At 46.1% G+C, this 10,871-nt stretch overlaps 1 protein-coding gene across 3 annotated transcripts in view; it reads right to left on the reverse strand.

Moving 5' to 3' along the window:
• The window catches only part of MSI1 (musashi RNA binding protein 1), a 29,637-nt gene that overhangs the window by 2,203 nt on the left and 16,563 nt on the right, over positions 1 to 10,871 (reverse strand). For 2 of the 3 annotated variants that reach the window (XM_027865080.1, XM_027865076.1), the window contains exons 10-12: positions 8,488 to 8,568; positions 7,708 to 7,764; positions 179 to 247 (exon numbers count right to left, since the gene is read on the reverse strand). In XM_027865080.1, the coding sequence (XP_027720881.1) occupies positions 179 to 247; positions 7,708 to 7,764; positions 8,488 to 8,568 (207 nt within the window). The remainder of the gene's footprint in view (positions 1 to 178; positions 248 to 7,707; positions 7,765 to 8,487; positions 8,569 to 10,871) is intronic. The other variant, XM_027865084.1, reaches the window with a different exon arrangement.

Below are 10,871 nucleotides of genomic sequence, written 5' to 3' on the forward strand. Positions count from 1 at the left end.
AGGGTTAATGCCTCTGTGCTCCCCAAGAGTGGGAAGGAAAACACCTCCCCACCTCCCCAAGAGAGGACTACACCTCTCTTTTTTCCTTTTTGTATCCCTAGCACTTAGCACAGTGCATACAGTAAGCGCTTAATACATGCTTCATTCATTCATCCCCTACACCCAAAGTTGGTCTCACCTGTCCCTCGGACAACAGCGGCTGCTGCAGCTGCTGCGGCCATCGGTCCGTAAGCGGTGAGTGGGATAGCTGAAAGAAAAGACACTGGTCCCTCAGACCGTTCTTCTTCCACAGAACATCACCCCTCCACAGACCCATGGAACGTAGGCCCCGCCCTGGCAGGGTCTTGGGCAGCTGCCCAGGCCTTCCCTGGGGAAGAGCAGAAATGGAAGGAGCAGACAGATGGTGGAGGGAAAGAGAGAATCCCCACAGTCGGCACTTGAAGGGGGCATATGGAAAAACGGGCCTGAGGCCATCTCTGTGCCCAGAGAGGAGTCTCTATCTTTCTTTCAGAGTGGGGAAGAGGTGTCAATGTAGCCGCTAAAGAGGGGCTGAAGGCAGGTGGTCCCTCTACTGCATCTTTTACTGGTCCTACCCAGCTGAAATCTCACCATCTCCAAGAAGCCTGCCCTAGTCACCTACCCCACAGTGATCTCTCTCCCCTTCCTCTACAGTAGCTAAGTGGTGCAGCAGATAGAGTCAGGAAGAGCTGAGTTCAAATTTCTGTCTCGGATACTTACTAGCTGTGTGATCCTGGACAAGTCACTTAACCACCCGTTGGCCTCAGTTTCCTCAACTATAAAATGGGGATAATAACATCACCTACCTCCTAGGGTTGTTGTGAGGATCAAATGAGATGACATTTGTGAAGTATTCAGCACAGTAACCTGGTATACAGTAAGTGCTTAATAAATGCTTATTCTCTTCCAGTGCTCCCCTATAACTCCCATGGTACTGTATGATTCCTATGCTGCGTATATTGAGTCCTGCCCTAATGGTTTTCCATGGGCTTAACTAGACTGTAAGCTGCTCAAGGGCAGGCCTGTGTCTTTTAATTCAAAGACACTCTGAGCTGGAAGGGGCCTAGGAGGTCATTAGGGAAGACAGCAGGGTACAGTGGAAAGAACATTGGATTTGGAGTGAGAGGGTGTGGGTTCTGATCCCACACTCTGTGACTTGCTACCTGTGGGTACCTGGGCAAGTCACCACCTCCCTGGGACTCAGTTTCCTTGTCCATAAGTGAGGGCCGTTGTGCTGGATTCTTTTTAATGGTCATCCTGGCCTTAGCACTGTCACTCTAGTCTGACCCCTGCCCAACTGAGAAATATTTGGAACTTTTCTGTATTCGGTGCAGGGCGGGGCATGATGCCTTACACACAGTAGGTGTTCTATAAACATAATAATAATAGATAAATGTAAATAAATGAATAAAATAATTAATATAAATATTAATAATAGATAAATTATATAAATAGATTTTGGATGAATGGTTTGAACCTTGGATTTTAATTTTTCCTCTGGGAATAACATGGTGCAGGGGGGAAGGGAAATACGTATTTACATAGCACCTAGTACGTCCAGGCACTGTGCTAAGTATTTTTTACAAATGTTATCTCATTTGATTCTGCACCATTTGGATCTGGGGTCACAGGAACCAGGTTCACTCTTCCACTTACTACATGTGGGACCACGCGCAAGTCACTGAAGCTTTCTGAGCCTCAGTTTCCTCATCTGTAAAATGAGTGAGTGTGTGTGTGTGTGTGTGTGTGTGTGAAACCTCTGTCCCAGCTCTGGACCTAGGATGCTAAGAGAAAAGCCACCTCTTGGCTTGAGCCTGGGGGCTACCCAACCTTGACTGAGGCACGGGCACCCTCTACTGCCCAAGCCTGCCCACTGCAGCTTCTAACCATACCACACTGCATGAGCTGTCACGGCAATGATACTCCCATGCTGAATGGGGTACATCCTCGGCAGGGCGTGGTACAACTGTGTGCCTCTTCCAGTCCCAGCTGCCACTTCTAATAATAACTGGCACGCGTACAGACGATTATACATCTGCCTCATTGGAGCCTCACAGCAACCCTCCGATTCTAACCCTAAATGCTCTGACTTCGACTCTGACGCGGGCATTACAAGTACCTATGATGACCCCCATTTTACAGATGAGGAAACTGAGGCAGACAGCAGCTACAAGTGGCTTCCCCAGGGTCACATAGCTAGTATCTGCAGTACAATTTGAACTCAGGAGTCTTTCTGAGACAGGGAGGTCCAGTGCTCTATCTATCCCCTGCCTCAATGACCGCTCAAGTCCCTAGGAGTGTCAGAGATGGGGTTCAAACCCAGGTCTTCCTGTCTCTTTCCTGTCGCCTACAAACCTACCCACATCTTCCCATCCTTAGAAAACCCTCAATTTGATCAGTGCCAGCTACTGTCATCTATCTCTCCTCCTTTCTGTGCCTAAACTCTTGGAGAAAGCCATCTAACCCTCGATTTGTGCCTTCACTTCCTCTCTCATTCTTTTTTTTTTTTAAAGGCAATCGGGGTTAAGTGACTTGCCCAGGGTCACAGAGCTAGTAAATGTCTGAGGCTAGGTTTGAACTCAGATCCTCCTAACTACAAGGCTGGTGTGTTCTATCCATTGTGCCACCTAGCTGTGGCCCCTCTCAATCCCTTCCAAACCCTTTGTGGTTTGGCTACTGGCCTCATTGTTCAACTACAACTACCCTCTCCCCAGTTACTATGGACCTCTTTATCGACAAAACAAAAGACCTTTTCTCCATCCTCCTCCTTCTCTCCTGTGAAGCCTTTGATGACGAGGTGGGATCACCTTTTCCGCGATACTGTCTCCTCCCTAGGTTCCGGTGATTCTGCTTTCTCCTGTTTCTTTTCCCGTTAGTTGAACTGAAGCTCTTTCTCAGTCCCCTTTGCTGCTTCTTCCCCCAAGGTCATGGAGGCAGGCAGAGGTTACCCCTGCCCTGTCCTGGGATCTCTTCTCTCTCTGGATTTCTTCACTTGGTAGTCTGATGAGCTCCCGTGGATTCAATTATCAGCTCAAGGGTGATGATTCCCAGAGCTCTGTATTCACCCCTAGCCTCTTTCCTGAGCAACAGACACAAGTCACCAACTGTCTTCTGAACATCTCGGGCAGGGTGTCCCGGAAGCCCCTCCACCTCTGAATTCACTGTCTTTCCCTGAAAACTCTCCCTTCTCCTGAAATTCTCCAATACTGTTGAAGGTTCCCCCCTCTCTCAGTTACCCCAGGCCCACAACTTCAATGTCAACCTTGATTTCTCAGTCTCATTCACCCCGAATATAATAATAAAATAATAGCTTGCATTTCTATAACTCTGCATATAATTTGCATGTAGTATGCAAAGTACAAATACACATACATTACATATTTGCATATAGTATGCAGAGTACATTATCTCATTTGCTTCTCACAACTACCCTGGAATGTAGGTGCTATTATTATCCCCATTTTACTGAGGAGGAAACTGAGGCAAATAGAAGTTAAGTGACTTTCCCAGGGCCACTAGTCACGCCACACAGCTAGTATCTCAGGCAAAATTTGAACTCAGATTATCCCGACTCCTCAGTCCATTCCTCTATCCACGATGCCACCTACCTGCCACATATCCAATATACTGTCACATCTTGTAATTTCTGCTTTCATAACGTCTCTTCTATACCTCATTGCTCTACTCACACAGCCACCACCTTGGTTTAGGCACTAATCTTCTTTCACCTGGACTAGTCAAGTCTTTTGCTAGGTCTCCTCCCTGCAGTCTCTCCTCCCTGCAGTCTCTCCTCCCTGCAGTCTCTCCCCACTTCAATCCATTCTCCACTCAGCTTCCAAGGTGATTTTTTCCAAACACAGTTTACACCCTTCCTCAAGACCCACCTCTAGCTCCCTATTATCTCCAGTTGAAATGTAACTCCTCTGACTGGCATGTAAAGCTCTCTAACTTGGCCCCCTCCGACCTTTCCGGGTTTTGCATTCTACCTTCCTTTTACCTGTTCTCCTATCCACCTTCCATCCATTCTCTGTTCCTTGATTAGGACACTCCCATTTTCCATTTCTTTGCCTTGGCATTCACTGACTATCTCCCATGTCTGGGATTCTTGCTCTCCTCACCTTCGCCCCTTAGCTTCCTTGGCTTCTGGCAAGACTCAGCTCAAATCTCACCTCCTACAGGCCCTTCCAGATTCCTCAGCTGCGTTCCCCTTCTATCTCCTCCGTACAGATCCTTTACACAGGTGGTTGTTTTCATGTCGTCTCCCCCTTTAGACCTCAAACTCCTTGAGGGGAGGGAAAATTTTTTGGCCTTTCTTTGTATCTCAAGTGTTTAGCATTCACTTATTTACTCCTGGGCACATAGTAAGCACTTAACCAATGCTTGTTAACTCACTGACTGACTGATGCTATATGACAAAGCCCAATACTCAGGCCAGTGGCCTCTGGTTCCAGGCATACTCTCCTGCAAGCTTTTTCAAACCCAGCCAGTTTAGGCTCTGAGGATGGTGCTGTACCAACCCTGGGGCTTGGTTGAGCTTGCTTAGTGTGGGTGTTCATTCATTCTTTTGTAACACAAGTCACTTTCTCTTTCGTGCCTTCTCATCTTATGGGATGTTCTTTCTGGTCTTTCTACAAATCCTCCATCCTGTCTTCTTTTGGTTCTTCCAATAGCTTGGAGGCACTAGAATACTAACCAAATGATCCATCCCTTGTCTTCTCCTGTCTTTGTAACTGCAGCACGTCCCCTCGGGTCTTGTACATAGTGAACATTCAATAAATGTCTGCTGAATTGAATTAGACATTTACCTGGCCAACTTCCTTTTTCCAATAGCATATGTCTTCCATGAGAGCGAGGATCTCTTTTACAGTACCTTCCTATGAGCTAGTCTTCATGGCTCACTCCCTGCTGCCTAATTATAGCAACCGTGTGTTTTCCCAAAGCACTTTGGGTGACCTGTAATTTTGACTCATGGATCAGATTTAGAGCTAGACAGTACTTCAGCATCAGAATAAGAGTGTTAAAGAGACAGGCTTTTGCAGCAGTGAGAAGCTGAGGACCAATGAAAATACCATGCAGTTTCCCCAAAGTGATTTAATCTAACCTTCCTCCTAATCATATTTGGGCTCTCAACTCACTGTCCCTCTCAAAGTGCCTGTCCTTATCATTCAGGTTGATGGACTAAGGTTTAAGGGACTGCCCATTCACTTGCACACCTGCACAAGGAAAAAAAAAAGTTTTTCTTCTACTTTGTTTTTCCCACGTGGATGGCTAGATCAATCTCTTTCGCACTGCCATGAATTTCATCCATTTGTACGGTTCGGTGGCTCCACACAATTAGTACAGTGTCAACTGAAAATAAAAGTATTTACTGTCTTTTTTTTCCTGTTCAGTCATTTTTCAGTTGTGACCAACTCTTCATGACCCCATTTGGGGTTTTCTTGACAGAGATACTACAGTAGTTTGCCATTTCCTTCTCCAGCTCATTTTACAGATGAGGAAACTGAGGCAAAGAGGGTCAAGTGATTTGCCCAGGGTCACCTAGCTAGATAGGAAGATGAGTCTTTCTGACTACAAGGCTAGTGCTCTGTCCACTTTGCCACCTAGATGCCCTTAGAGTCTTAGGGAATAAGGATTTCATCTGGGCTCTGTGCAGGACATCTTCCATGACACTGGTAAACACTTTAGGTGGCCATATCTCTGTTTTATGCCTTGACTGATGTTAATACCCAGTGGGTTAAGGAACAAAGTTAATTTCATAGTTGCATCTGTCTTAGATCTTGCATGATTTTGCTATATTTTTGGTTAACCTTTTTTTTTTAAATTTTTTGGTTAAGCAATGAGGTTAAGTGACTTGCCCAGGGTCACACAGTTAGTAAGCGTTATGCATCTGAGGCCGAATTTGAACTCAGGTCCTCCTGAATCCAGGGTTGGTGCTCTATCTACTGCGCCACCTAGCTACCCCAGATTTTGCTATATTTTGGGAGGAATGTTGCCTGAAGAGCACTTGGGGGACTACATTTTGTTCTAGTGAGTTAAATCCTTCTTTAAAAACCAATAAACAATAGACAGTGTGAGCAGTAATGTGGCCATGTGGATTAGGAGTGCCTCAGAATCATGAAGACCTGGGTTCAGGTTCCACCCCTGACCCGGACTGGCTATGTGACCCTCAGTAAATTGTTTAGCCTCAGAGGGTGTACTCTCGAAGACTATCAATTATACAGCAGTTGCTAATTTGCATCAGTTGAGTTTCCTACACTATTGAAATTCCATCACAAAAATAAATGACACGAGGGATCTTGCTTTCTACATCTTTTGGTCAATCATACGATTTTAAAGATGTGGTCTTTGGGGGCAGCTAGGTGGCACAGTGGATAGAGCACCGGCCCTGGAGTCAGGAGGCCCTGAGTTCAAATATGGCCTCAGACACTTGACACTTACTAGCTGTGTGACCGTGGGCAAGTCACTTAACTCCACTGCCTAGCCAAAAAAAAAAAAAAAAAAAAAAAGGATGTAGTCTTTGGAAGGAAATCACCTGTGAAAACTTGTCTGTCCCTGACTCATGTTTTCATCAAGGATGCCTCCTACATGTCAGCATAGACCACAGGATTTTTCTAAAGATGAGAAGGCAGACATTATGGGTCAAAAGTTACTGGTGTCTTCTCAAGGATCTTCTTCTTCTTTTTTTTTTTTTTTTTGGTTGGTGGGGAAGGGAATGGGTAAAAACACCAGCTGTAATTTCTTTGTAGAACACCATCTGAAAAATCAGTGGCTTAGGAGACAGTCCCTTGAAATGACAATGACTTCTTTCAACAAACTACCATTATGCCTTCCCTGTGACGGAAAAGCAGGGAATACCACCAAAGACCACAACCAGACCACTCTATGGTTTACTGCCAACCCAAACCGGGCTGTGTTCTGGTTCTAGAAAGGGAAGATTCTGTTCACCTGGTTCCTCTGACTCCTCATTCCTCACCTTCATACTTCTCTCTTTCCCCCTCACCATCCACCTTTTTTAAATACTACTTGCTCAGGCACCCTGCCCACCCCAAAGCCTGGAGGAATCCAGCTGTGGAAGAAAGGTCTCATCTCAAAGTAGCAGCCACACGTACAAGCTTCACACAGGGCCAGGGTCTAGGGGCCTAGAGCTTTGTGGGGTAAGAGGGTGGGTAGGGACATAGATTGAGCAGGGAAGTCACTTGAATTCTATCTAGCCCTGGACATACACACACACACACACACACACACATACACACCCCTTCCTGGCTCTCCTTACCTCCCAGATCTCTAGACTAGGGATAAAGTCCCAAGGTTTTCTGCTTACAGTGCTCAAGGTGGAATAATGGGATTTAAAAATCTAAAGTTCCCATTATCTGTCCTCTCCAAAAGGGACTGACCCTATCCCTACAATGTTAGGATCTGCATCTAGTAAGTCCAATGTTTTTCCTTGGAGAAAAGTTGGGTGCCTTCCACAGGCTGTCCCACTTTTGGGAACTATCTGTTCTCTTTGCTTCTGGGTAGCATCTGTTATACTAGAGGTGGGAGTGGAGTGGGGGAGGAGAGTGCTCTTCCCCACTCAGATACTATTGGGTCAAGTAGATAAGGCCAGTCTCACTGCCCCCGGAATGGTCCCTGGGTTCCTTTCTCTCTCCCCATCCAGCCTGTGAGGTGTAGGAAATCCAAGGGACTGACCTGTGAGCTCAGGGAGGACGGGGGCGCTCGGGAGAGGGGTCCGCTCTACACGGAATTCTAAAAGGAAATGTACAAAACAACTTAGGAAGGTGGAGCGGTCGTTGGGGCAGGGCCCGGCAGAGACACACACAAGGACATTCACAACAGCAAGACCAGTCCATGCACAGTGTCCAGAAGCCTAGGCAGGGGAGGACTGCCCTGAGGCAGGCAAGGGAGAAGGAAAGAGACTGAGAAAACCAGAGATGAGCACAGAGTTGCCATCTGCCCCCAGGACACAGGATAGATTTCAATGCCCTAAGCTGAGGATCTCACTGGCCTTCAGTGAAGGAAGAATCAACTGAGTATGTCTAGAGCCAACAGCTCAGGAATGAATAGTTACTGTCCCCTCCATCTTGGGGGAAGGGCACCAAAGGAGATGAATGGTGAAGTTGAGTTTACAAATTTTTTGTTAAAAATATATTCCAGCTCTGGGTCCAATGTCCTGCTTTGGGGGAGGCGGCAACCCTGAATACATAAGACCGGGATGCAGGGGCACCATGCAGGGTCACCACCACCCCTAGCATCCCAACCCAAGGGACTTTCTTCCCCAGATAGAAGATAGGGGTGTCCTTCCTCAGACATACTCTTCCTATCAAGTCCCCAACAAGTAGGTCCCCAAACCATGCACCCCTTATAATCCATCCAAGCCACCCTACCCTGGGGGATGGAGGGGGAGTTAACCTGAGCAAGGCAGCTTGGACATGCTGGTAGAGGGCAGAAGGGTTGCCAAGTGGGACTTACCAGGGAACTGGTAGGTATAGCCAGGTGCAATGCCTGTGTAACTCCGGCTGGCGTAGGTTGCAGCTTGGAAACCTGGATAACCTGCAGGTAAATCAGGCTAGATTAGCCCCTCCAAAGCCCAGCAGGGTCTGCTCATTGCTGGATCCCAGATACTCAGGCCCAGCCCAAGGAGTGGAAACAGCATCACAGAATCTCTGAGTAGGAGATGATATCTCAGAGATTATATAGTCTAAGCCACAGACCTGACTCTCTACTAATCCAATCTTGAGGGAAGAGGAATCACTACTTGCTAACACCTTCAGGGAGGGACCACATCCTCATTCCATTTAGGGCTACCTCTAACCATATGGAAGTTTTCCTTTTATCAAACCAAAATTGCCCATTGTTTCTGCCTTCTGGGGCCAAACTCCACCTCCAAACACTCTCTTCCCCAGACTTGGTTCCTCCAACCCATCCTCACACAGAGAGAACCATGCTGGGAGCCTCCCTCCTTGGACACTCTAACTTAATGATGTCTTTCATAAAAATAAGAATATTCAGACCTGAACACAAGGCTCCAGGGCAGCCTATATAAAGAAGGGATGCTTCTGAGCCCTTGGAGCAGGGATTTCACCCACACATGGGCTCCCGGCTAAAGAGAAGACTTCTCCAGGGTCACCCAGCGAGTAAGTGTCTGAGGCCAGATTTGAACTCAGGAAGATGAGTCTTCCAGACTCCAGGTCTAGCGCTCTATGCACTATGGCGCCACCTAGCTGCCCATCATTAACAACAATAACGTCACAGATTAACGTTATCTATATTTATGTGGTCAAAGGCATAGTGCTGTCAGTGATAATGGTCATATTTGTGATTTGTATTTTATTATCTTATGGAAGACAGTGAGTTTCTGATGTATAATTCTAGCTACCAGGTCATGTCTTATTACCTAAAATATTATATTGTCTCATTTGATACTGGGAGGTAGAAAATATTATTAGCTCCATTTTACAGATGAGGAAACAGAGAGATAAAGGGCAACGTGACTTGCCCAGGGTCACACAGACTTTGAACTCAGGTCTTCCTGACTCCAAGTCCAGCACTCTATCCACTGAGTCACCTTTGAAGCCTGAAGTAATGTGTTGTATATTCTTTGCATAACCTACATTAAGGACTTTTAGAATTTTTCAATGGTTAATTAATAATAATGATGATGATGATGATAATTAATAATAACTAACATTTATATAGAGGAAGCTAAGTGACATAGTGGATGGAGTGCTGGGCCTGCAGTCCAGAAGACTTCTCTTCCTGAGTTCAAATCTGGCCTCAGACACTTAACACTTACTAGCTATGTGACCCTGGGCAAGTCACTTAACCCCAATTGCCTCATCAAAAAAAAATATTCAACAGATGATTGCTCCCCGGATAAGTCACTCTCCCACTATCTTTTTATGTTTAATATTCAGAGGACTATTTCAAAAGGTCAATGCCATGATTGCTTTTCGTAATTTAATGGAAATGTTGGGATTAGGAGACCCAGCTGCCTCTACTCCCTTTTTCTGCAGATCTTGGGGTATGCTGGCTTCAGCCTCTAACCTTTGAAATGATTTCTTCCAGACAACTGGTCAACTCTTTTTCCCTCCTTGTTTTCTGGTAAAGGCAGTGGAGTAGGGGGTGGGGATGGGGGGGGTCTTCAATCACTCCCTGAGCCTCCCTCAGTTTCCTATCTGTAAAATGAGAGGGTTTGTCTAGAGCATCCCAGCTCTAATTCTATGATCCTAAGCCTCTTTCTGAGCCTCAAGAACCTCATCTGTAACGTAAGGCAATTGGACTTGATGATTCCTAAGGTTTCTGCCTCTAATTTATGATTTTATGATTCCACAACTCAGGTCCAGTAACATACCTGGGATAATAAGCATTCACGTTTTTCTGACACTTTAAGGCTTAGGGAATGCTTTTTCCTGAAAATAACTCTGTGAGGTAGGCAGCATGAGTATCATCAGCTCCATTTTATAGATGAGAAAACCAAGGCCCATTAGCAGGAAGTACAAGGGCTGGGATCTGAAGTCAAATCCAGATTTCTCCTAACTCAAGTCCATCACTTGCTTTCCATTAAGAGCATACTCTGCCACAGGTAAGCTCTTTTGTAATCAGGAAGAAAGGTACTCATATCCTTGGCCCTAACCCAGTCCCTTGCACACAGTAGGTAATAAATGCTAGTGGATTGGTTTTGTATCTCTGATCCAAGCCCAGTCCCTAGCACATAGTAGGTGCTTAGTAAATGCGAGTAGATTGGTCCTGTATCCTTGGCCCTAGCCTAGTCCCTTGCACACAGTAGGTGCTTAATAAATGCTAGCAGACTGGTTCTGTATTCCTGGCCCTAGCCTAGTCCCTTGCACATAGTA

The sequence above is a fragment of the Vombatus ursinus genome, unplaced genomic scaffold (assembly GCF_900497805.2).
Source record: "Vombatus ursinus unplaced genomic scaffold, bare-nosed wombat genome assembly UNPS02001287.1, whole genome shotgun sequence".
NCBI lineage: Eukaryota > Metazoa > Chordata > Mammalia > Diprotodontia > Vombatidae > Vombatus > Vombatus ursinus.